At 39.4% G+C, this 27,643-nt stretch overlaps 1 protein-coding gene across 4 annotated transcripts in view; it reads left to right on the forward strand.

The window, feature by feature from the left end:
• Positions 1-27,643, forward strand: part of tpk1 (thiamin pyrophosphokinase 1) — a 109,101-nt gene that overhangs the window by 12,460 nt on the left and 68,998 nt on the right. For all 4 annotated transcript variants that reach the window (XM_055230126.1, XM_055230125.1, XM_055230128.1 and 1 more), the window contains exons 3-4: positions 616-690; positions 14,880-14,949. In XM_055230126.1, the coding sequence (XP_055086101.1) occupies positions 616-690; positions 14,880-14,949 (145 nt within the window). The remainder of the gene's footprint in view (positions 1-615; positions 691-14,879; positions 14,950-27,643) is intronic.

Here is a 27,643-nt window from a genome sequence, read left to right on the forward strand (position 1 = left end):
CATAAACATCCTTCCTTGAGCAGATCATATCCACTGACTCACGGGTTGTCGGTGCGATTCTAGCTCCCACGAATGAATGCTGTTGTTGTGTCCTTGAGCAAGACACTTCCACCACCTCGCCCTCCGTGTCTATGTGTGTACTGATGTATGAAAATATGTGCTTTGAGTGACTTGAAGTTGGAAAAAACGCTGTATAAAAATGTTCCCATTTACCATTTAGACAGACTAATTACTGAAACGTGCAAGTGAAACTAAACACAACTCCAGGTCTGTTTATTCGTGTCTCAAAGCTCACAAGAGTCAGTTTTGTGTAATATCGGACTCTAAATAGTCACCTTGATCTATAATGAGGCTGGAGATTTTCCGGTCCTACCATCTACATTCTATTTTTTACTATTATGTTTTATTCATTGTTTTTGTTGCACCACATCGCCGAAGCGCTTTCGTTTGTTTGTTCACTAATAATGGATTTATTATTAATTTCTCTTTCTGATTCTGATCCTAACTCGTTCACCTGGGCTGGCTCTGAGGATTATCTGTTCTTTCATTTGGAACAGTCTGTGTCTAAGCTTTCATTGAACTGTATTTATAATGTTTTCTTTGTTGTCTTTGCAGGTAAACAGAAGATTTGCCTGATTATTCTCAACCAGCCCATTGATGAAGACTACCTGCACGTTCTGTGGAAGAAAGGTACGCATTTTCCCTCATTATAGACATTTTCACAAACTGTACACTTATATTTTACTGTATAAGCTAGTTTTATTTATTCAAAAACTCTTACTAGACATGTAAAATGAAACAAAACGATGCTGTATTCAGTCCAAAAAAGTGAACATAGATGATAAACGATAATATTAAAACTAATTTATGCCACTGACACAATAACCCAAGAGCAGATTTAAGCCATAAAAACTATTCTAAATCTACAATATTGTTTAAAATCATGAGCTGCAATAAATAAACAGCAGAATGAACCACTTTAGTACATAGTTTGCATCTGTAATGAGTCATACAAGTTATTAATTCAACCTTTTACGGCTTAAATCTTATTATGTAGCCAAAAATAACCAAAAAGTTTTAAGCAGCGCAAAGAAAATGTCCACACGATAAATATTGATGTCAAAAAATATTGTTCCAGCTTTTATATATTGAAGGATAAATCTATTTAGTAATTATTGAGACAAAGGCCTATTCTTCACCCATATGAAATGATGCCTGGCCAGGAAAGACCAGACGCTTAAAGTCTGAAACGGTATCGTATCCACCGACTGACAATGGATTTGAAGCGGATTTAAAGCGGATTCACAGACAAACTCATGGTCCACTGTTCCAAACAAACATGGTGGCTTACAAGTAGGCATGTGCAAATATATGTGACAAAGTGGGCCTTTGTCCCTTTTAATAGTATTATGATTTGGTTTTTGCACATGTCTGTTCATTTTCAATAACTTCAATACTAAACTAAATAGAACTATCCCGGGTTTGTTTTGTTTAGTTGTAATCAGTTAAATCACCACACATTTGTTAGTTAAATATTTTTTATTTAGTTAAATGTGTCTATTCAGTTCAATCCAATAATCCTCTTACCTGCATCTCCACATGATCCAGACAAAGAGGGGGTGTGCCCTATGTCAGCCATTTTATAGGCTTGAGTGGGGTCGTGGGCCGGACCATGTGGAGGGGGAAAAACTGGCTTAAGTTTGTTTATTTCTTTGTGTTAATGTCTTGTGTATTTTCGTTTCATGAACTAAGTGTTTATAGTTTATTTAGTTAAAACACTTTTAGTAAAGGGACTTGGGCCCGAGAGATGTTTTTATGGAACATAGTGCTTATGTTACTCCCACCGCCCCTGGACAAGAGATGGAGTAGACCGGGGGCGGAGCTTCCGGTACAGGAAAGTATTTTAGCCTGAGTAATTAGACAGATGCAGAACATCAGTGTAGCCAGGGTACTCTTGGCCTTTTTCTTAGTTGTTTAAGTTTTGGTTGCTTAGTTTTCATTGAGCACTGTTAATTTTGTAAATATGTATTATTTTTTGATTCATGGAGTACCACTACACAGACAATAAATATTGTCTAATGGGACTTCTTTTGAGTCTGCCTCCTATTTTGATCACTCGGGCCAGCTTCCCCACAAATTACAAAACAATTATATCATGATAAATATTAAATTTTCTGACAGTTTAAAAATGTTATTCAACATTTTTATAGTATGAATAGGTTCCATATTTCCATTCCATATGAACTGTTATAGTATTGCTCTTTGTTATAAGTGACAACCACAGTGATCTAGAAGGAATCATCCGGAAGAAGTTGTCTTTTCCTGCACATTTGGGTGATGTAACGGCGATTATCTTCGTTGGCGATTATCACGATTATATAAAAAATGCCCCATGAACGATTTTTGTCGACCCTTTTTATCACGATAAACGACTGTTACTATTTATTGTCCCATCACTAGTACAAAAAAAGAAAAGAAAAGAGAAAAAAAAAACCTCTGAGAACCTAGAAACATTGCAGATGACGCAAACTCTATGTATCAGTAAATTGAAGGGATGTGAATGTCCTTCTTTCTGATTCATCCAATTGAACCGCAACACCAAGGCCAAGTTCCATATCAAATCTGTGGAGAGATGTGACTGAATGAATGACTTGAAGCTGCGAAACATTACATGCAAAACGATAATATCTATGGAGACAAGCCGGTGACGAGACCCCCGCTGGTTTGTACCTCAGTATGTTTTATTCAACGCACTAATGGGGATTTTTAGGTCCATTTCAGCCTATCCATGTCTTGCTATTATTTTTCTATACATCCTTCAGTCGTATAAAGCTTGTAATTAAAGCTGTCCAGGGCCAGTCCACTTACCATATTCACAGTACAAATTGCTTTTAACAGTGACATTTTGTGTTGGTGAAAGCACACTTAGCAGCAGGTAGCAGGTGCAGTCACTCCAGCGAGCCTCATTGAAGTGTCCTTTCGTTGACTGAAGATAATTGGCTGGTAAATAACATGCAGTTGGAGGAAGAGTCCACTCGGCGCAGCAGGGGGGGCAATGAGGTCGATACAAACAAACCGGCGGACCACAGACCGCTGCATGGTCACTGCGGGGGTCTCATAACTGCTATCGGCCAGGAGGATGGTATGTGAGCTAGTGTTGTCACGATACTCGAATTTCAAGCTCAATTTCGACGATGATGCTAAAAATGCTCTCATACAATGTAATTTAAACACAAAATAACAGTAGTTGGATAGTAGTAGCTGCTTAGACTGCTTCCCCCATGACCCAGCCCCCAGATAAGAAGAAGAAAATGGATGGATGGATAAATACAGTCCAAAAAAAAAAAAGGTCACACACTCTAATATTTGGTTGTTCCGCCTTTAGCTGTGTTTCGATTTCACTTCGGGGCGACAGGCTCAGTGGTTAGAGTGTTGGTCCCCCAACCCGAAGGTCAGAGGATTGAGTCCCGCTCGGACCAAGTTCTGTCGTTGTGTCCTTAGGCAAGACACTTCACCCACATTGCCTAGTATGAAAGTGGTGTGTGTGCAAATGATAGGTGGTGGTTGGAGGGGCTGATGGTGCGGATTGGCAGCCTCGCTTCCGTCAGTCTGCCCCAGGGCAGTTTTGGCTACAATAGTAGCTTACCATCACCAAGTGTGGAAATGAATGAATAATGACTATAGTGTAGCACTTTGAGAGGCTATGACTAGCATGTAAAACGCATTACAAGTGTAAGGCATTATTATTATTATTATTATTATTATTATTATTATTATTATTATTTCTGCAATTTCACAAGATTTATTTCCATCCAGTGTTGCATTAATTTTCCACCAAGATGTTGCATTGATGATGGTCGAGTCGGACGCTGCACAAAGCTTCTCCAGCACATCCCAAAGATTCTCAATGGGGTTAAGGTCTGGACTCTGTGGTGGACAATCCATGTGTGAAAATGATGTCTCTGTCTTTCCTTCTCTCTGTCTCTCTCTTTCTGCTGCTCACTCTCTGCTTATCTCTCTCCCTCCCTCACTTTCTGTCTCTCCTGTCTCTCTCTGTGTATCTCTCTCTGCCTCTCTTGCCTCTGTTTCTCCCTCTTTCTCTCTCTCTCTCTGCTTCTATTTCTCTCTTCCTCTCTCACTCTCTCTCTGTCTCTCTCTTTGCCTCTGTTTCTCCCTCTCTCTTCCTCTCTCTCCCTCTTTCTCTCTCTCTCCCTCCGTCTCTCTTTGTGTGCATCTCTCTCTGCCTCTGTTTCTCCCACTCTCTCTTTGCTTTCCTTCTCTCCCTCTCTCTCCCTGTCTCTCTCTCTCTGCCTCTGTTTCTCCCTCTCTCTTCCTCTCTCTCTCTCCCTCTTTCTCTCTCTCTCCCTCCGTCTCTCTTTGTGTGCATCTCTCTCTCTCTCTGCCTCTGTTTCTCCCACTCTCTCTCTGCTTTCCTTCTCTCCCTCTCTCTCCCTGTCTCTCTCTCTCCCCCTCTCCCTCTCTCTGTCTCTCTCAGCCTCCCTTTCTCTCCCCCTCTCCCTCTCTCTCTGTCTCATGCTCCTGATCCACTCTTTCACAATTTGAGCCCGATGAATCCTGGCATTGTCATCTTGGAATATCCACGTGTCATCAGGGGAAAAAAAATCCATTGATGGAATAACCTGGTCATTCAGTATATTCAGGTGTCAGCTGACCTCATTCTGCTGAACCTAGACCGGACCAACTGCAGCAACAACAACATATTTGCTCAGTTAAATCCAGGTGGCGATTTTTTTTTTTTTTTTTTTTGGCCGAGCAGTGTAATATTAGTTTCTTTAATATTTCCATGTGGTCTGCTAGTTTGGATATAGTTCAAAGCCATTATATAACTATTGAAGAAAGGTCCAATTTTGTACAGTTCATTATTGATACTTGTTGATATGAGTATCTAGTTTTGCTACTAGTTGCTAATCTTCTCTTGTGCATCCGGTATATTTGCATGCAAGAAAGACTACATGTAGGAATTTTGCTTAAATACTTGTCAAACACATAAAAATAAAAGAGAAACTAGTGTAAAATGTTGAATTGGCTCTTTGCACAGCATGCTAGCTAGCCCAGTGTGCCTCAAAGCTCATGCCAACTTCTATTAAAAGTGTAAAATATAAAATAAACAATCTATTAATATTAAAATTAATTAAACTAAAAACAACCTGATCTTTAAATGCAGAATACTTCAGTTTGTGATGTTGTTTTAATCTCTCTTATGCCTCAGAATTAGCATTAACGTTAGCACTGAGACACAAACATCCCTCTTTCTAAACACAGAAGTCTCCTTTAGTGAAGTATTCATTTTATTTGTGTAGTGACATCTGCTCGCAACTCGCTGTCCACTGCCTTATCTTTAAATATGTGCTCATTTTACCGTGACTTGGCAAAAAAAAAACCATAGAGATAAATTTGGACAGGAAGTAGTGATGCTAACGTTGTGGTTGCTGGGCGTTGTTGTGCACAGAGCCAATTTACGTCTCTTAAAGTGTGATTTAGGAGATGATTTACAATTGAAATAGAGCTTTGACAACTTTACATGTTTTAATTTTCCCTTTTTGTGCGTAATCGTTCAACACATTTATCCTCATTCTACTTCATATAATGTACAGACGTTTGAACCTCACTATAAAAGTCAATTTCTCTATTTTGCTATTATCTTATTATTCAAAATCACAGAAAAAAAAAGACCCTAAAACTTTGAAGGTAAAGTCTAATTAAAACCAGATCAGATTGAATTTTAACGAAGCAGCTCTTTGATTTTCTTATCATCACAGCAAATACCAGGAGGCAAGCAGCCCCTCGCAGCCACACGCCCGGACACACTTTCTTTAAAAGACCTTTGGAGAGAGTTTAACTTCACACAATGCAATTATGCTATCTGAAAAAACACAGAAAGCTGTCTGCTGACCTGAGATAAATCCTTCGGTTGCACAGCGCTGGGAGAAACATAAAATAATGCAATTTTGTTAAAGAAAACCATCTCCCCGTAATACCTGTAATAGATTTTCCAGCCCGTGTGGATAGTACAAATTGCTACGAGTTTAATATCCTTGTTTTTATGTTAACTACGTGGTACAACAGTAGCATCGGCGTATAGGGGAATGCATGTTTTATTAATAAAGTGAAATCTATATCCCATTCTGTATTTTCATGTCAGAGGGAAAAAAGATGAGCAAAACTGCATCGCCAGCATTGGATCGAGTTGCCCGGCCGAGCGGCTCCAGCGCATGTGAGATAAACGCACGTATGAAATGTAGTGTGACGCTCAGTTCAGGCCCGATACTGACAGATCTGAACACTTTTAGATAAGGAAACATAGAGGAAAAACAGGTTTCAGAGAGAATTTGTGAGGTTTGATGTGTCATAAGAAGTAGTGTGTTGTGAATGTGTGAAATGGAGGAGCTTTGATGATTGGTTTTGCTCTTGGCTGTAATGCACACGGGACAGGAAGAAAGTTTTTGACAAGATGATGATAGCACATGAATAGGAGATTTTTGATGATGTAAACAAGCGTTGGCTGCATACCATTTCTACATCTTAGCCTTAAAAGTAATTTATTACATTTATTACAGGAATGATCGTGTCAAAACATATGAGCTGCAGAGATTTAATCATTATAATGACGGTTCAAGTGCCAAAATGACCTCACGTGAACCAAACTGACGTGTTTTACTTACTACTACAGCGAACTGCGGCTCATATTTGACCAAGACAGAAGGCAAAAATACACTTCTTGCGAATTCTTGCCACAGACCAGCACCTCCTCCGGACTTGCACCCACAGAGGTCTGAGGTTGGTGTAGCAGAACTTGTAACATCATTGGGTTTAAGCACTTTCTAAGTCTTGCAGCGCATCGAGAAAGGTTTTATAGGTTTTATATTATGGGATATTCCAGTGAAAGCAATAACATCTTTATAGAGACAAGCAGGAAGCAAACTGTCCAAAAAAATATACACCTTTAATTACACTTTTGGCTACCCGCATGCGCTTATCCGCTATTTCCCTGTTGATATATTTTTAATCTTGTTTTTGGATATAGCAGATGTCAGCACCGAGCCACTAGGGTGTTAGCGAGCACTCTCCCCAGTCTCCAGATGCTTATCCCACCTGGAAACGTAAGCCAGGACTCCCCCCACCCCAGACTTCCACCCCTGCCAGCCTGCCTACGTGCCTCTACCCTCGGGCCCCGCCTGATCACCTCTGGGACCAGCCACAGCGGCAGGAAGCTCTGATCAAAGATATTCACAGGTGCGCTGCTCAATCTGGCACCCACTTGCTCAAATAGTCAGCCCACGGCGCGCTCAATCAACACAACAGTCAATCAGCCATTTACTTACTTACATGCGACACAAGCCGGCAGTTCAATAACATAATCAACAATGGCTCCAAAGAATCCACTGTTCCCCTCAAGTGCCAAGTCTCATCACGCAGATCTATAGCAGCTGCTAAAATGTAAGTTTGTGAACATCGCCCATTAGCTTGTCAAGTGTCTGTCTGCAATCAAGGGCTGTGTGGCTGTGTGGGGGGTTTGTTGTGTAACAGTTTCAAGTACAAGACAAAATACTCCTCCACAATAGACAAAGGCATTATCCGAATATCACATAGAAATTCATGTTTTCTGCTACAAGCTAATCATGATATTTATTTATATACTTGAAATGATCTTTGATACAAAAACAAATGTCCAATCAGACTTAATACACATTTGATGTTAACTATTCCCATTCATAGACACATAGTTCCCATAAATTTGTCTTTTTTTTAATAGCGTTCAAATAAAACAGTGTAATTAGTGCAAAAACCACAATATTCAAATGAAGGTTCTCACAGTACTACTCCATAATAACTACTTCATTAAGGGGTTAGGAGTTAGGGCTAGGGTACAAGTTAAGTAGTTATTAAGTCTGAATCATTCATAATAACCTATTTGCGAATCAAGTCTTAATTCAACAACTAGTTAGCTGTTTTTTCCATATTTATGCTGACAAAAGAGCTAGGCCTGTGCGATATATTCCTGACGTAAATAAAGACAATAAACGATGATACTGAAACTAATTTATGCCACAGACACCATAACCCAAGAGCAGATTTAAACCCCAAAAACTATTCTAAATCTACAATATTGTTAAAAATCATGAGCTGCAATAAATAAACAGCAGAATGAAACTCTTTAGGACTTAGTTTGCATCTGTAATGAGTCGCAGAAGTTATTATTTCAAACTTTTATGAGTTAAATGTTATAATAAAGCCAAAAAATAACCCAAAAATTCCCAGTAGTGCAAAGAAAATGTACAAAAGAATAATATTGACCCCAAAAATATTAAATAATAAGTCGATATAGTGATTATCATGACCTAAATGCAGCTAAATATTATAACGGTTGACCTATATTCGTTTAAATGTTATATTATGAGGTAATTGTATTGAATATAGATTATATTTCAACAGATTCTCAGTGATGGAGACATAGTTCCCTTTCATTTTTCTTTATTTTTCTTTTTGTAATTAGCATTCAAATAAAACAGTGTAATTAGTGCAAAACCACAATATTCAAATGAACGTTCTAACAGTACTACTCATTAAGGGGTTAGGAGTTAGGGCTAGGGTATGAGTTAAGTAGTAGTAGTAGTTAAGCCTGAATCACTCTTAAGTCAAATAATTAGCTGTTTTTTTCATATTTTAGCTCACAATGCTCCTAAATGTTAGCACTGTTGTGACCTATATTAGTTTCAATGTTATTTTATGAGGTCACTTCAGCTCTTCTCTTATCTACATCACTTTCTGTGGTCATTATGCTAATTAATTGTACTGAATATAGATTATGTTTTGATAGATTGCTCTTGCGCTCATGACGTTAGAAGCTAAAACTGATCAGGCTAAACCGATCAATAAACCAAGTCTGAAATCGGCCCTATATATCAGTCCAGGCAGCAGGGGTAGATCTGGGCCCCACGGACAGGCGCTGACTTATGGATAGACACCCGGAGCTGCAGTAATAAATGGCAGTGGAAGCTATGGAGGCATCATAATAAGGATAATAATCATTTCATTGCTCCCTTTGACCGCGTGACCTCTGCCTCTATAGCTCCTCGGTATGACAGGTATTAATGCAGCATCCCAAAACGACCAATCAGGAGCCAGTATTTGAGCATACCCAGGCAGCGGAGATGATTAAAAATGTGATGTGAAATGACAGGTTTGGAGCTGGTGCACTATAGTGGCTGTATCTGTCACAGAGGAGTGAGAGACAGGACAAGTGGTAGCAGCGCCCGCGGGGTAGGATTATGATGGAGGGTTTATTTACAAGGTCATCTCCTCTGACTGCGGCGGCCGTCCCCCCTCGCCTCCTGTCACATCACACTGTCACCAGCTGGAAGACACCTCTCCATATATTTATGTCTTTCTCAAGTGTATGGCTTTACCTGGACGGCCGGGCGGGAGGGAGGACAGAAAAAGACAATAAATGTGTTTGGAATGAGCAATGTGGCAAAAAACGGAACTAATATTTTCTCTCATATTGTGATTACATAAAAAAATCATACTAAAAAAAGAAAAAAAGACATTAATTTTCTGAATATTAACACTACAGAAGTTTAATTATTGGCATTTAACACAAAAATAGTCAAATTAATTCCTCCAAAATCTGAAATTTGCTTTTACTGACACAGGGTTGGGTCTGAACCTTTCGATTAAAAGACCCAAACTGATCATTGAAGATTATAAGAAGTTGAGCAGCTGCACAGCCCTTAAAAATATTAAAGAAATGCCAGGTTTGAAGAACTAAGTTTGAAGGAAGTTAAAAAATGAAACTGGTAGGTGTATCTTGAAATAGTAGCTCAAGGCGCAGCTGTTGTGTAATTGGTTTCTTCTCCACAGTATCATCTTGTGCAGTGATTTGCATGTTAATTTTACATTGGGTTAAAGTTAGATGCCCGTCCGATGCAACTAGGAAAGGGAAATAACCAAGAATATAGTTTAACGTGATAAAAAGGGTCAACAGTAGTTGTTTGTGGGACATTTTATATTATTGTGATAATCGCCAACAAAGATAAGCCCCATTACATCACCAGAATGTGCAAGAAAAAACATCTTCACCATGATGGTCTCTTCTAGATCACTGTTGTTTTCAGTTATAACAAAGCAGAATTCTACAGATCCTTTCAGTCTTTAACGCAATTTAAGACAAGACTAAAACCCCACCTCTTCTCCCTGGTATTTAATATTAGCTAGAGACAGGATATGTTGGTATTTTATTTTTATTTTCCTATGTATGGTATTATTATTGTTGATTTTTTATGAAGCACTTTGGGCAGCTGAAGTTGTTTTTAAATTTGCGATATACACTGACCGAAAAAAAAAAAAGTCACACAGTCTAATATTTGGTTGTTCCGCCTTTAGCTTTGATTACGGCTGTGACATTCACTGTTGTAACATTGGAGAAACGAAATCGAAACAATGCAAGATTTATTTCCATCCAGTGTTGCGTTAATTTTTCACCAAGATGTTGCATTGATGATGGTCGAGTCTGACGCTGCACAAAGCTTCTCCAGCACATCCCAAAGATTCTCAATGGGGTTAAGGTCTGGACTCTGTGGTGGACAATCCATGTGTGAAAATGACGTCTCATGCTCCTGATCCACTCTGTCACAATTTGAGCCTGATGAATCCTGGCATTGTCATCTTGGAATATGCCCCGTGTCATCAGGGAAGAACAAATCCATTGATGGAATAACCTGGTCATTCAGTTTATTCAGGTGTCAGCTGACCTCATTCTGCTGAACCTAGACCGGACCAACTGCAGCAACACCAACATATTTGCTTAGTTAAATCCAGGTGGCGACTTTTTTTTTAAATTTTTGGCCAGGCAGCGTAAATAAACTTGGAATAAACTTGGATTGAATATAACAGTTGTTTAAACATGGAAACTATGCATAATATTAAAATTATAATTACTCATACCCATAACAGCATAAACTGTCTGCAACTTTAATAATTATCGTGATATCATCGTTAATCACAATTATTTTGGCAATTATAATCGTGACACCAAACATCAGTATCGTCTTGTGCCTTGTTGCAACATTATCATCATTTACTTAAGTTTGGAACTGGCACAATCGTAGTAAATATAAGGTCGTGCTTCTCAGTATATGTATTTTCTTTGCAAAATGGCAGAAGCATTATTTGACTTGAGCATAGCGTTTCACTGAAAGCTTCGCACGGCATCCCTGAATTACATCACCCGCGTCTTTGTTGGTCCTGTATCCAAACATGACTGACAACGAGATTGACAGAGCAAAGTTACACAACCCTCCTCACTGGATATTTTTGTTTTCACTTTTGTTTAGCCTCAGATCATCACCGATACCTCCTCAGTCTGTCAATGCACAGCTTAAAGAGGAGTTTGCGCCTGTGCGGAGAAGTTTCCCTGTGAAAAGTTTTGCCAGCTCTTGCGCTGAGGCGAAAGATAATGAGTCATTTACATTCTAATCATCTGCAGACGTACAACGCAGACAGCAGGTGGTGTGGCTCCCGAATATGAGAGCTCCTGGTATAAGTCTTTTATTTACATCTTTCAGTCGCGTTATGACATTTTAAGTGTTCGCCCATGGGCACACTGAGGGAAATGCCCCCTTTTATGGGACTGAACGATTATCTCATGTAACGTGGATAAGCAGGTGTTTGAAATGTACGTTTTTTTTAGAAGATATAGGTCAGTGATATGTGAGCTGATGTTCTTAAAGGGAAAAATCATGAAAAATCAACTTTCGCAAGCTTTTAGTCGCGTTACAACAGTGTTCCCTCATCATAAACACATCCAAAGTCGTATTTAGTTTGATTTCTGCATGTTTGAGTCCGGTATTGTCCTGCATTTAAGACCTGGGTTTAAATATACCCCCTGTCTCCGCCCACTTTTCTGTACTTCTTCTGTTGTTATTATCATTTGAAATCATCAGACTCTGGGTCAAAACTGCCACAAAGCCATTTTTCAACAATAAAAACCCGAAAATTAAAATGTGCTGCTTGCTATAGACCCGTACATCGTCTTTGTGCTAGTCCCAAGCATAAATAAACAGCAAGGATATACATACTATGTCTAAAAACAAGAAATCACTGGTGTTATGACGCAGCTCGTGTGGGGACAGGGCAGTAACAAAATGAAACGAGATGGGAAATGGTAAAATAAGAAGTCATTTAATTAACAGGAATGGTAAGGGTAAACTAAAAAAGGACTAAACATATATAAACTAATGGTACCTTGCATGGATTTAGACCAAAAACAAAGGTAAAGTAACTAAAACACAAATTTCACAATAACAAAATCTTACAAACAGGGTCAGTACTGATGACGAAGTGTCTCATCACAAAAAGTCACTTCCCCTATAATAACTTGAACAAAAGAGACACGCACGAATTGGAAAACTAGCCACACTCAGGCCAGCAGCCCCAAACGGGTGTCAGCAATCTTGATAAATACTTATGAGGCGACTGAAGGTGGGCCCCAGGATTGGCCAGGCTGGAAAATAGTCCTCCAATCACATCCAAGGGGCTTCAACAGCGATGATCATGGGGAAGGACGAAGACTCAGGGACAAACACAATATAATATATAATTACAATTACTGGGGTGATTGACCCCAGAGCAGCTGGTGACCATGGCCCAGTGACCATTCATGGCCATAACATAGAGCAGGTGAGCTCCTTTAAGTATCTGGGAGTTCATATTGACAGAGATCTGAGCTGGAACACACAGGTGACCACTGTCTGCAGCAGAATACACCAACGCCTCCATTTTCTGTGCAGGCTCAGATTATTTGGTGTCAGTAGTAATATTATGCTCATTTTCTACAGAGCTACCATTGAGTCGGTGCTAAGATATGGAATCACCAGCTGGTTTGGAAACTTGCTGGTCAAATCAAAAACCCAAATTTTAAATCTGGTGAGGACAGCAGGGAAAATTATGGGCTGTGCTGTCCCTCTGAGCCCTCAAGAACTTTACGAACAGGCCATGAGGAGACAGACCGGGAGCATTCTCTCTGACCCGACACATGTGTTGTACCCTGAATATGAACTATTGAGTTCAGGGAGGAGGTACAGGGCACCACTGTGTAGATATAATAGATATAAACATTAATTTGTACCTGTTTCAGTGAAACTGTTAAATGACAAATGATGTAGAAATGAGGGATGGTGTGTTGAGAGAGATGTACTGCACCCTGGGTATGGTTTTGTTTGTTTTTTGTGGTGTGAGCAGCCCATTGGTCCAAGAAAAATTTCTCCTAAGGGAGACAAATACAGAAATCTTGAATCTTGAAACAACAAAAAGAACTTAAGGGCTGTAACAACTGGGTAAAATTTTGCTAGTGAAACCACAATTGTATCATCTTGCTTCATGTTTGTACCTCATCATATTATTTCTGTGACTGATCCAATATGTCTATAGGGTACAACCATAAAGATTCACTGTGGCACTTTTGGCTGAGGATGTGGTTCCTCGTTGTAAGTTGTAGAATTGATGGTTACATGGTTTTGAAGAGAAAGTTAATGGACCTGTTTCTATTATTAAGCCACTTAGATCAATATTTTGGTTTATAATGTCAAATACTGACCCATCTATGTTATATTTTCATACAAAATACTTTAAAAAAGCATAATTTGTCTTCTTTAAAAGTATTTTATTGACATATAGTCCATAAATAAACAGTTTCGTGTTTCGTGACTTTTGTTTTCAGTCATGACATCTTCACATAAGTCCTGAAATTACACTGAACCTCACTTTACTGAAGCTTAAATAAACGGAAACGCAGAGATTCATCCCTTATATAAATCAACATTGTTTATAGATAATAACTGTTCAAAGCCACTTAACGTGTCTGACAGCGGAAACGGTCAGACAGTCACCGCGTCTCGTAAGTGAAGTGAATCATACTGATGTGAAATGAAATGAACCTTGTCTATTTGAAGATATTTTTTCATTCATTCCCTGTAACAAAACAAGACATGTGTTTATTCGCTGTACGTCTGTTTTCCAAGAAGTAGAACTAACTTTCCCGCTTTTCCTTTGTGCTGTATGTCATAGTCTGCGATGGCGAGGGTCAGGGAAGCTCGGATTGAGGCGTGTTGCAGCGTTCCTTGTCTATTTTCTAAAGACCTTGGTTGCTTTTTAAAGAAAACCAGGCAGCTTGTTCTTTGAAGTCATCTCCCTTTGCACCTCTCCAGCTGCAACGCAGAAAGGGGCTCTTAAAATAAGCTTCCGTCTCAATTTGAATAGAATAGAGGCCACAAAAGTGCATATATTAACAATTACTTTGCATCTCATTTGGAGGAAAACTTGAAAAACTGTTTGATGCACGCCATTTAATGGCTTTGTTGTTTTTGTCTTCTTAAAGTTAGGCAAAGCGCTCTTTTATTTAGCCTTTAACACGCCGTACTCAAAAAATTGGTGAATTAATCTGGCCCTGATGTTCAATTAAGGGGCTCTAACGATTTCAAGGTTACAAAAGCATTCGTAAAATTAGTTGTCATGGGTTTCTTAATGAGAATGGTTTAAAACTGAGCTGTGTGTTCCTCAAGAAGATTAGAAGCCTGTCTCGTTTTTTGGTATAATTTCGCTTTAAAGAAATATGAATTGTGTTTCATGTCAGCGGTGAAGTTTCTCAAAAACTATTTGAAGGGGACAGTGGCATGGTGTTATTTAGATATGAGTTGAAAATTACACCCGTCGGAGCTATACCTGCGTGCGGCGGATTAGGGCGCTCCCAAATGGACGGAAACAAGAACAAAGTTTGTAACCATAGCGATCTTCAATCCTAATGCACGTCTTTACCGAATGTCTCAGCAGGCCTCATAATGTGTTGATGTTTCTGTGTTCAGCGCTGTTAAAGGCCTGTGCTGATGGAGCTGCCAATCACCTTTACAACGTCTCCGCTGGATGCCGCGACAGGTGCGTACACACTGTAATTGTTTGTGGAAATGGGCTCTATTGAACGCGGTTATGTTCCTCAGTCAGACTCAACACTATGTTCACCCCCCTCTGCCTCTTTTATGATTCATCACGCTTAAAAAAAGAAGAAAAAAAAAACAGAAAAGTGGATTCTGACAGTGATTTCAGCTGTATTTTTATAGTAAGAAAATGTAATATTAATGAATAACAATAAAGTCGCAGGTGTAATGCAATAAAGTTCCTTTTTTTTATTACGCTGTTTTCTGATCTGTTATAATGTTGTCTATTATCACAAACATGTCTGGAGTTGCGTTTTGTTTCATTCGCACATGTTTAACACACAAACCCTGTATATTTAGGCTCTGTTCCACCTTGTGATGTCATCATGTGGTAATACAGGAAGTGCTCCACTGTGTTTTTAAACTCCATACACCTCCACTAGAATCATTTAGATGATTTCAGCTTTGGAATTCCCAATCTCTACTGAACAAAATGTAAAAAGTAGCTGTTAACTTGAAAACTACCACTTCATGACATCACAAGGTGGAACAGAGCATTTTGAGCTTTGGAGATGGAGACTTCATTATAATGCAGGATTGCTTAAACAGGTGTGAATGAAACAAAACACAACTCCAGGTGTGTTTTTGATGAGATAACAGCATTATAACTTGGCAAAAAGTTCACGAGAGTCAATTTTGTGTAATATTTAAATAAAAAACAGAACTCATCACTCTCATGTAAGGACGTCAAAAACCTATAGCAATACTGTATATCAGGAGTCTCAAACTCGCGGCCCGGGGACCAATTGCGGCTTAATGTTTAATGTTAGTTGTGCTGTGTACTCCCGTGACAAAAGATTCAACAAATAATAAAGTATATCCATAAAATCCACAAGAATTGGCATATTTCCTCATGTATGTTGAAAACAGCGATGACTTTTGAGAAGATTTTAACAAAAACCTTTTTTGCGGAATACCTGGTGCGGCTCAGCTTCACCCAGACTCTGCCTCCTGCAGCCCCTCGCTAATTTGAGTTTGAAACCCCTGCTGTATATTATCACAAGTCACAGACGGACAACTTTCTCCACAAAAGTAAAAAAGTGGCTTAAAGAAAATCAGAAATGTGAACACTAAAACTGGATATAGTAGGGACAAGTGGGACCAATGCTTTTAATGTTCTTGTTTTGTTTTTTGTCCTGTATCTGTGTGTTATTTGTGTTGTTCTCTGTCCTTTAAAAGCCTAACCAGGGACGGGGGCTGCAAATTAGCCTGTATCTACAAGCCTTATGTACATGGACATCGGTGACCTATATGGTGGCAATGTTTTCAATGTACTGTCCCTGTCAAATAATTACAAAATAAATAAATAAAAACATTGTTCACCTCACAGTAACAATTGAGATGCTACTTGTAATTGTGAAGGAAGTGACTGCAGACCAGGTAGAGAGTTGAAAGTTTTATCTGATATCATAAAAGTGAAGGTACAGACAACAGGCACATGCACAAAGTTTAAGAGGAAAGAAATAAAACAAAAATCAGTCTTTCACCATCGGGACTACCATGGTTACGGTGCTTTCATTAATGTCATTTTCTTCCGTTTCCTTCATAAAAGACAAGTTGTCGTGCCACAGGATCTCACAAAACAGCACAATTAACATAAAATACAAACAAAAATGTGTGTCCAAAACTTCAAACTGAACTCCACAATTGAATAAATTATGTCAAAGTCTCATCTCGTGGACCCAGTTTCTCATCTCCTCTCGTGGGAACTGTGATCGTCCCTATTCCCTGAACATTAAAGCAGAAACCCATAATATTCTGCCCCTTTTTCCTGTTACGAACCCATCTTCTTTGACAATGTTCTTATGTAATATTCCGATCACATAATAAAAATGCAGCCTGTTCATTCAGCCTGTCTATATTTGTGCTGTTCTGCCTGTTCGTATTTGCCGTGTTATAAAATAGAAAACCTGTTCATGTTTGCCTGTGACAACCAGTCCTGTTTACATACATCTGTCTACCGCTCTATTGTTAGAACGCACCGAGGAGGAGGATGAAAAATGGCTAGAGGTGTTTTTTTTGTGTTTTTTTTCTTTTGCACCAACCATAATTTCTGAGAAGGTGACCTTTTGATTCATTTTATGGATGGTTTTTATTACATGTGCTGTAAATTGTGCCGTAATCTGCATGCATGAGTTATAACACATGCTATTTTTATGTGCAGGTTTAAAGTAAATGAACAGAGCTTGGACTTCATAAAGTCTTATAGAGAAAAGTTAACATGATTTGCGTGTTGGCTCGATGGAAAATGCTGCACAGTTTGCTGCAGTGAATTGGAACGTTTGAATCGTTAATTGTTATCTGGACGGTACAGACTGCACATGCTAATAGACTTTTTATAACAAAGACAACTAAACATTTAAGTCTGTCAATTGGACGAAAGTTTTAGCAGCTTCTTCAGTTCTGGTCAGATTCCTGGTGGACAAAGCCTCATGTCTAAAGAGGAGCTAACGACATTAAAACTAACACTCCTATTTGTTTTCAGTCTGTGTTTATTAGCTGCATCTATTAAACTAAGTGTGAAGTGTTCCTGAGTCATATTTTGCATCATCGCTCAGGCCTCTAATCGGTGCTAGCATACCGGCTATCACTATTGTTTCCTTGTTTTGATTTACGTCTGACGATGGAATTATCAATAGGAGATAAAGGATGACTAAGGCCCACATTCACGTTCAAAGATGGACTGTCGTTCCTAACAAAAAGCACCTCTTTAACCCTATAGCGGCGGATGCTAACGTCGCCAATAGACTTGCGGTTGCGGACTTTCCATTAACGTAACTCCGCAACCAATTGTGCGATCATGTAAATTCAAACTGCGTCTCAAAGCAGAGGCATGGGGCTCTTTAAAAATGTTACAGTCATTACGGTAATCTGCCTCCGTTGTCCCTCGAAGGCGACCAATCAGAGCGCAGGTGCCACGGGGATTTTCGCAGTCACTTATTTGATGCGTCAAAGAAAAAATACGGATGGATATCTAAAATAGAGGTAGTTGTGCAGTACATTCTGATACTTCCTTTAACATGATTTTTATGGCTAAAAAAATCATAAAAGTCTAGTTAATTTGCTGTTAAAAGTGCTGCTTATGATCAATTGGGCCGGTTCAGCAGGAGGCTTGAGGGCCGAGACAAACTGGTCTGAGGGCCGCATTTGGTCCCTGGGCCTTAGTTTGGACACCCCTGATTTAAAGGGTTAACTCTCCTCTCAAACCATTTCTTTTCTTTGGCTAAGATCTGTACTTCACTATGTTCAAACGAGTGGTTAGTGGCTCTGAGATGGAGATTGAAATTAATAAATAAATAAGTAAAGAAATGAATAAAACACTTTGCCATTTTAATCAATTTACTTAAATATTGTCTATGCAGAAGCCTTTTTTTATCTTTTCTTTGATAAAAAAAAATTAGAAATAATCGTTTGCCTGGTACTAATTGAAAAATATCGACTGCTAAAACGTTTGCCATGGACAGAGCAGAGGTAGATTTATAGTTAAAGCGTTTTTGAAAAAAGCATATCGATTAGTCAACATGCGGAGTTCCTAAGCGTCAGAATTTTTTTTAAACTTGCAGACATGAAAGAGATAATTTTGTTGCATCAAAGACGGTCTAAAACGCTCAGGAAGAACCCAAGCTTGAGTCTGAACAGTCCTCTACACGATAATAATGATCATTCTTCTGCTTTTCTAAAGATATACTTGGATTTTGGTTGATGGCTGCATTGAAATGAGCTGTCAATCTTGGAGCAGTGATTTGGAGAAATAACTCTTGTGTAACAAAGCCGTTAATCCACAGAAATATTGCCTTAAAGAGGAGGAGAGCGACAGATTGCTGTAACTTTTTCGAATTGAAAGTGGCAAAATCTATTTAAAAAGACTCATTTGGCGAGTCTTTCATAGTCAAATAGTTTTAAAAAAGAAGTTAGTGGTATGAGGGAAAAGTTAGGAGAAACTTTGACCTTTCCGGAATAGATTTAGATTTTGGAGTGGGTTTTATCTTCATCAAAGTGCGTTAAAGAAAGTACTGTTTAATTATATCGTGGTACTGAAGTTGATGAAGTTAGTTATTGATCCTTTTCTTTAGTATCGACAGTAACACAACCCTTCATTACTGCAATATTTTACAACTACTTGGATTAGTACCAAACGATTCACTCTAAAAACGTGTGTCCAGTTTACAGATTTCAGATTTCTTCTTCTTCTTCTACCACTCATAGGTTACGTTGACATTTCCATCCATGTATTTCGCACGTCCTTGGAGGCTCAGGCTGTTTTGATCTTATAAAACATTTACGACTGGCCCGCACGCTCCCGTCTTCCTCCCCTCCCGCATCCCGTTGATCCTATTAATTATGTTAATGTTGGGCTATGAATACGTCTTAACTGGCTTGTGATTGATTTAGCTGTCTCCGGCCCTAAACATGCTACTTTTTATTTGTCCTTTACAGCGTCTCAGACAGTGTGTACCTTGCGAGAAGAAAAGTATAGGAGCTAAACTGTCAATGTCACTGTGAAAGGTGCTGACAGTGCAGGAGACACGAGGGTCACAAAGGCAGCTGAAGGTAGTTACTCTATCTGTTCTACTATCAAACTTAACGGCCTTATCTTACTCCCTACAAGCCTGTAAAGATAAAAACCACTATTTGAGCCGGTCCCTATGGTGCGGCTGATACTGACAAAAACGTAGCGGGATATAATTTAGGATTATCTTGACAATTATATGATGTTTTTTTTTGCAATCCATGAGAAATTCACTTGGAAATACACCTGGAAATGTCTTTTTGAGTCTGTATATGGCACAAATTTGAAAGTTTATATTGAAGCTCTTGACGTAAACATCGCTATTTTAGTTAGATCCACCGACCTACAAGTTGGCGTTGCGGTTCCACCTCCCAAACGCGAACGCTGTAGTTGTGTCCTTGAGTGTCCCCACTGTCTTTCGCGTACATTGTTGTGTGAATGTGTGTGTGGATGGGTATGTGTGGGTCCCTGATGTAAAGCGCTTTGAGTGCCTTGAAGGTGGAAAAGTGCTGTATCAATTATTTAAGTACCATAACGTTATAAATTACCCTCTCTTATTATGTAAAGAAAACTGCTAACACTGTAGTTCTGGACCTGTACAAACATTGGATTAGTTTGGGGATTGACTTTTTACTCTTTTGTAAAATGTGAACGCTCCTGGATGAGTTTAAAATGTGAAGTTTGGACTGATTCCTGCTGTTGAATCGAATGTAAACAGATCATAATTGTGTTGTCGTGGTCTCATGTCTGTGTAATCCCTCAGTCGTCCAGGTCGGTTCCATAGTTGTCCATGGGCGTATCTATGTGTGCCTTATGTTCTGGTACATCAAGATCATTCTAAAACTATTCAGGAAAAGTTCATTTCACTTTACTAAATGTTTTCGTCAGCTTCTTTCCAGCAGTACATGCATATCTTACTCGGTTACACAGTTTTACTTGAAGTTAGGCCAAGTTCTTTTAATGTAAAATTTGAAAATAATCACTAAAAGGTGTTATGAACATTTGATCCTGATGACGGCTATAGCCATTACATTTCATTAGAGTGCCTCTTGTGCTCCTATTGGAAAATAATGAGGATAATAAGTTTTCCGGTCAGCCTCCTGAGTCCTCGCTCTGCTCTTTGAGGCGAGTGGGTGGACTGCCTCCCACAGTTCAAAGAAAAGTACCATGTAATTTTCTGTCAAAACAGCCTTAATGGCCATCATTATGGGCTTAGGAGGAGGTGCTCTGGCTTTCTTCATGATGAGTCAAATGACAATTGATAGCACCTCACTCTAAGGATGAGGAGTTACAGCAAACACATTATTGAAATGGAAGATTATATGCAAATATGTCAAGAGATGTGTTCCAAATGTTGGCCATTATAGGGATTTTTAAGATGAGTAATTAGTTGTTGTTTTTTTCAGTACAAATTAAACTTCCTAAATTGTGCAAATTTATGATAATTATTAGATTTTGATATTTCAAATGAATCCACAGCTTGCCAAAATGTTCTTGTAGTTAAAATCTATTTAGAGAAACACAACAAATCTGGCTGCTTCCTCCAGTGAAATGGATCACAAAATGGTCAATATATCGGTGAGAACATTGATAATGTCCATGCTCTCATATCACTACTGCAAAAAGTCTTTTTTTTTAAAGTTTGACAAAGAGGTTTGGCCAAAGCCTGACCTCAGATCTCAGAGACTGATCAGGCCTGGCCTGGTTAGTATTGGATGGGAGACTGCTGGGGCCAGGGGCCACAGTGGGGGGTCAGTAGCAAAAATTGTTGTTGTGTCCTTAGGCAAGACATTCGCCCAGTTGGAAAGTGGTGTGTGAGTGTTGGTGGTGATCAAAGGGGCCGATGCCGCAGATTGGCAGCCGTGCTTCTGTCAGTCTGCCCCAGGACAGGGAGTGTGGAGTGAATGAATAATGCACAAAAGTATAAAGCCACTTTGGATTTGCCATAAGTTGATAAATCAGGGTTATCTGATATTGGGATCAGCTGATAAAATCTATATTGGTCCGTTCTTATCGATATCCACCATCTCTCACATTAGACATAATAGTAGAGAATAGAGAGCTAAAGTTAGATGAGTCTACGGCAGTGTTTTCCAAGTCCATATTTCCTCTTCACAGTAAAGTAGCCTCCATATTGCTCTCCAGAGACTGGATATCTCGTTTGTGGTAGTCGGACCCCTGGCTTCTCTGCAACTCTAGCCCAGTATCTGCTCCGTTGCTAAATGAATATTGCATTTTGTCTAATTTGGGCGTCTAATCAAATCCACAGAGAGGATAAAAGTCAGGAGGGGGATGAAAAGTGCAGGCTAACGGCTGGAGGTGGGAGGAAGTAATTGTGGCGAAGCTGACTTTATGAAATTAGCAACTAAGTGTAAGTCTGTGAATGTGTTTGGTTACAGGACATGGTGCATTGTAATGGAGCCAGCGTAAACCCAATAGACACGTCCTGTTGATTATGGTGAGTTTCAGTTTAGTTGAGCTGATTTGTAGAGCACCTTTTATGCACATATACAACTCAGAATACTTTTACAGAAATTAAACGCCAAAACTGTAAAATTTGCCTGGTAAATTCAGAATGATCTCTCTCTATATTTTTTTTCTATGTCCTCTGTTGCGTCTCAAGCCCGGGGTAAATGTGATCGTCCAATCAGATCTGTTTATGTCAGTGACACATTTGAAACGAAGGAGCTCTTTGGTCGCCTATGATTCACAAATAAAATCAAATGTATCTCACCTCACATATTACGCATGTGTCTTTGATATATTTGGCCTTATTTTAAGACAGATTTTCTATAGTTGCACAAACTGCACAGACGCACTGAAACTAAATGAGTTTTTTCCATGTTTATTCTGAACTCTAGTCTCACAGCCTGTGCCTAAAATGGCTACTTGGGCTCCACACAATGCAATTACTGTCAGTCCAGAAGCGTGACCTCAGAGTGGGTTCAGAGCTGGGCAAATGAAGAGCTTTACAGTGCTAATTAAAATGGGCAGTGTACATAGTGAATGCATCAGGCTCTTAAAGTTTCTCATTAGTGCTGAGTTATGATTTTTCTCTGCTCTTAATTGCACTCAGCGCTCTACAGAAATAGCGTTCTCCATTTCATACCGCATATATCAAAAAGATTCCTGCACAAGTGCTTAGTCTAATTTGTCTCTCCTTTTTTGTTGTTTGTTAAAAAAGAAAAATCCTTTTATCTGGTTCATATTGTAATTGTATAAAAAGTGACTTGTTTAGTAGTGTGTCTTTAATGGACTGGATAGAAGCATTTTATGTGAATATTTTGAAACCTCTACATTATTTAAAAGTCAACTTTGTCATTTTTTTGGTGGAGGGTCGGCTAATTGCTTGTCTCCATGGAGATGTTCTAAAGTATGACATCAAAGTTATTGATCTTTATGGAGACAAACAGGCGACTCCACCAGGCCCAGGATACAGGTCTGATCAGTGGAGAGGCAAGCCCACTCACTGTAAGACAGCATGTTTTAAAGGACCTGTTGTTATAATGTTGTTTCCTCGTCGCCTCATCTCATTTAACACACAAATCCTGCATATTTAGGCTGAGTTCTTCTCTCAAACAGAAAACACTTTGTTCCACCTTGTGATGTCATCATGTGGTAATACAGGAAGTGCTCCACTGTGTTTTAAACTCAATCCAAGTCTATGCACCATCACTAGAATCATTTGGATAATTTCAGCTCACTGGAATTTCCCATCTCTACTGAACTAAAGGTAAAAGGAGTTGTTAACTTGAAAACTACCACTTCATGACATCACAAGGTGGAACGGAGCATTTTGACCTTTTGGATTACTCAAACTCCAAGTGTTTATAACAGTCTTAAAACTCACAAGAATCAATTTTGTGTAATACCTTTAAGATATTTTCATAATAATATCTATGGAGACAAGCAGGTGGTGGACAGAAAACATACACAGGAATACTTAAAGACGCACTGTGTAACATTTTGATCGAGGGTTCTCACTTGTCTCCACGGAGATGTTACTGCATTACCCGGCATATTCCACAGTATAACATGAAACTACTCTCTCTCCATGGAGGCGAGCAGGTAACGCAACCAAGTCAAATTACAGATCAGATCTGTGCAGAGGCGACTACACTATGAATAAAGACTTTTCAAGCTGTTTCTTTAGCAATAAAAACACCTGTAATTGAATAAATGCAAAAATAGGTATGCTTTGATGCCATACGGTGGAACAATCTAAGCAAAGCAATAATATCTCCATGGTAACAAGCAGGTGGCGATCTCTTCACCTGAAAAGTTACCTAAAACTACTTTAAACGAGACCTATTGTGCTTGTCTGTTATATAGTTAGAATCTATCACAACCGTGGATCATTATGTTGTCATTTGCTAATTTTCCATCCATCCATTTTCTTCCGCTTATCCGGGGCCGGGTCGCGGGGGCAGCAGTCTTAAGCAGGGACTCCCAGACTTCCCTCACCCCAGACACGTCCTCTAGCTCCTCCAGTGGGACCCCAAAGCGTTCCATTTGGTCCCATTTGCTAAATTTAAACTGCAATATTCATCTTAAACAGCTTAATAAAACAAAAAACGTTGGAAAACAAAGAGCCGTGTAGCTGTCGGCTCCTCCTATATCTGCAGATCAAATTTGTACCACGCGATGCTGTCGAATCCTACACGTATCACCGATTAAGTAAAAAAAAATTGGAGAACGAAGTAAATACGTCACAGTGGGCGTGTGCCAGTGGCGGTGAAAACGGGGGTTGATTCGCAATAAGACCTTGAAAAATATTGAAAATAAGTGATTAAAGATTATTCAAACATGCACAAAACACTTCAAATACAACTTCGAGGGGAAAATGAGAAAGGGAAACAACTATTACACAGTTAAAAGCTCATTCCAAGTCCGTTTTGCAACAGCAGTTTCCAGGAAAGGACTGATGACTGTAGTTGAAATTATTAGAATAAATACAGATTTAAATCACAGAGGAGAAGATTTTGACATTTTGTGGATAGACATGGATTTCGAAGTTTCCATTGTGAAAAAAAAAACATAAAAAGATCTGCTAAGCTTTGCACAGCGGGCTACACTATTTCCTGCTGAATTTTAAGAAGATGCATCATTTCAGTGTGGGTGGCCAGTGGCAGACACAGAGTTACTTTTGCTTTTACGACTCTTGAATGAGTTAAGATGACGAGTGTGAATAAGTTCTTATCTTTATCGAGTTGGCTATTACATAACACGTTTAGTACCCCCATTACTTTTTACTTATCAGATATGTTGCAATTAAAGCTGATTAAAATTACCGTAATAGTTCTGTCCTTTCTTCTCCAGCTCATATATTGTATAGTTTTTTTTCCGTACAGGCTTATATTATAGAGTCATAGTTATTACTGTGTCTACCTGTAGCCGGTTTAGTGATTACCCCAGAGAGACGTAGCACCGCACACACGACTTTATCATGTAGATCACACAGATGCCCGTGAGCACGTTAAAACCACATTAGCCCATCAGCATGCAGAGAGTGGCATACCTAGGGCTAGCTCATTAGCATTTGCGTGCCAGCGGGATCATAATCTCTTTGTTAGCCGTGAGTGCTTGGCTACCTATGCGGCACTACTCTTATCGTAGCCTCAATTAAACAGAAGCTAACAATGTCAAGGTTATTCAGCAAACTAGTGTCACTATCAAATGTGTAAGAGGAGGGTTATGACCACATTATGTGAAATTAATACCTTTAGATTACAGTAGCTCAGTTAGCAGAGCGTTCGTACAGTGATCCAAAGGTCGGCGGTTCGAATCCCACTCTCGACGTAAGCATCATCGGTTGAACGGTCAGATCCAGTAGCGCACAGGTTGGCGGTGCGATTCCGGCTCCCACAGATGAATGCTGTTGGTGTGTCCTTGGGCAAAACATTGGTGGAGAAGTGTGTGTGTGAATGAGTGAGTGGTTCCATGATGAAGAAAACATTAGACCTGAAGAACATTTTGTCATTTAAGTTATTTTGAAACTACAGTTCATGTTGGTGGGTGTAATCATGAAGGAAGAGATTCCAGACCAGGCAGAGAGTTGAAAGAGATGAATGTAGTCAAGTGGTACATTGGTGTGTGTAGGTGTGTTGGTGTAAAGGAGCCAGTACCTATACCCCAAGAAAGGTACTATCTATAGAAGGCTGGTCCTATAATGCCTTAAACTAAATTTACATACTGTCCGTACAAGGTCATAAATGGATGTATACTCAGCTGTTCACTGAGAGCTAAAATACGTCGCTAACAGATGCTCGCAGTCACTGAAAAGATGTATTACAAGACCTAAAAATGAATACCAGTATCATGTTATCAAAGTAGCAGATTCGAGTGCCAGTGTCCATTCTTACAGTAAGCACGTTTCTCATTGTTACAGAGAAACAAGTACCTCAATGTTGTAACACGCAGTATTCAACACCAGGTTTAACAGTAAAGTAATGAAACTAAATAAATCATGCTTTCAGCGGGAATGTCAAAGATACCCAGACGCTAATTGATATCAAGACTCGTTTGACAAGGCAAGTAATACATACACCCCAAGGAAAAGCAAAACTGGACACTTTGGTGACACAGTTGCATTTTAATCTGATAACAAACTTTTATACACACCTGCACTTGTTTTTGATGTTTTATATGGACTTATTTGTTTGGGATTGTTTTTTCAGTTTGCCCAAGTGTTCTCATTGGGTCCCCCTGTATAAATAAAGATAAATAAATAAATAAGTGGTAAATTATATAGCACTTTTCCACCTTAAAGCCACTCAGAGCATTTAACATCAAGGAACCACTCACCCGTTCACACACACTCATACACCAGTGTACACAGACACTGGGAGCAAAGTGGGTTAAGTGTCTTGCCCAAGGACGCAAGGACAGCATTCATCTGTGCGAGCTAGAATCACACCTCCAACCTGTGGGTCAGTATCGATACTGAAAAGAAATTGTGCATCGTCTGAACTAGTATAACACCATGAAGTTAAGCAGAAAACACCATTATTTTGAGTTGAAAATTTTAAAATAGAAATTTTTTATCGCCTCCGTGGTAATAATTCGTTAGTATTAAAATCAAGTTTTATCGTGACAACACTTTAACGCAGTAAGATATGGGGTACTTAGCGTTACAAGTTCATCAAAGTTGTTAATCACGTTCTTTTATTTTAGTCTATAAATACAGCTAAAACGTGCCTTCATTTCTTTTCTGGTTTTGGAAGCGTTGGAGAGAGTAAACTAGGACACGCAATCAGTGCTTTTTTCCTCCACTGATGAAAACCATCGTGGAGGAGGATGGTGTTGGCGTCCAGGTAGAAGATGAAACATTGAAATCTGTAAACAAACATAAACAATGCATTATATCTTTTTAATTAAACCTCGGCGTGGACAGTCTGACGTCAAAGCGAATCGGTACAACGCAAGTTTTGGTTTTTTTTTTGCGCTAATTGTGCCGGAAAGTAAGCACAGCGTAATATAAGTGAAGGTAAATTGGAGCAGAGTGATTGAAGCCAGCATGGGATGGAGAGGTGGAGATTGGTGAGGAGAGGGGAGCGGATGCACAGCACAAGCTATTACAGGAACGCACACAAACACTGGCAAAAAGGTCGCTCCGCCATCACCGCCGCCCGGCACTCAGACAAACTGCTGGTAAAATGCTCTATTTCCCATCCAAATTAAAGTGTCAGTTAATATTAATGTGCAAGTGAGGACTGTCAGGGTTTGCGCGTACACACCAGCGCGGATACACAAACGCACATGCAAAGAGCGTTTAGAGCCAGCGAGCGGCGGCCCAAACAGAGAATTGTCAAAGTCGCGCGGTCAATTACGAAGCAGCGATTGAGCGGTGCACACGGGTCACGGGGGTAGAGGGCGTCTAAGCTCAAATGACACTGGAGCAGAGTCTTGTCCCGTCTGCCGGATGAAGGCTGTTTGTGAATCAAAGACGAGCAGTTTGTGTCTCGGTGATAGTGGTGTTACGCGGTTTAAAAGTTTGGGTTTTATCCTTAACTTGTTTCTTTGTCAATTCTTGTTTTTAGATGTAACAAAGTTGGAGTTTGTATTTATTTTCCGCTGTCACAACGTTTCTCTGTGGAGGTACGAGGGAGCAGCAATAGATTAAAGT

The sequence above is a fragment of the Periophthalmus magnuspinnatus genome, chromosome 20 (assembly GCF_009829125.3).
Source record: "Periophthalmus magnuspinnatus isolate fPerMag1 chromosome 20, fPerMag1.2.pri, whole genome shotgun sequence".
In the NCBI taxonomy this organism is placed as follows: Eukaryota; Metazoa; Chordata; class Actinopteri; order Gobiiformes; family Gobiidae; genus Periophthalmus; species Periophthalmus magnuspinnatus.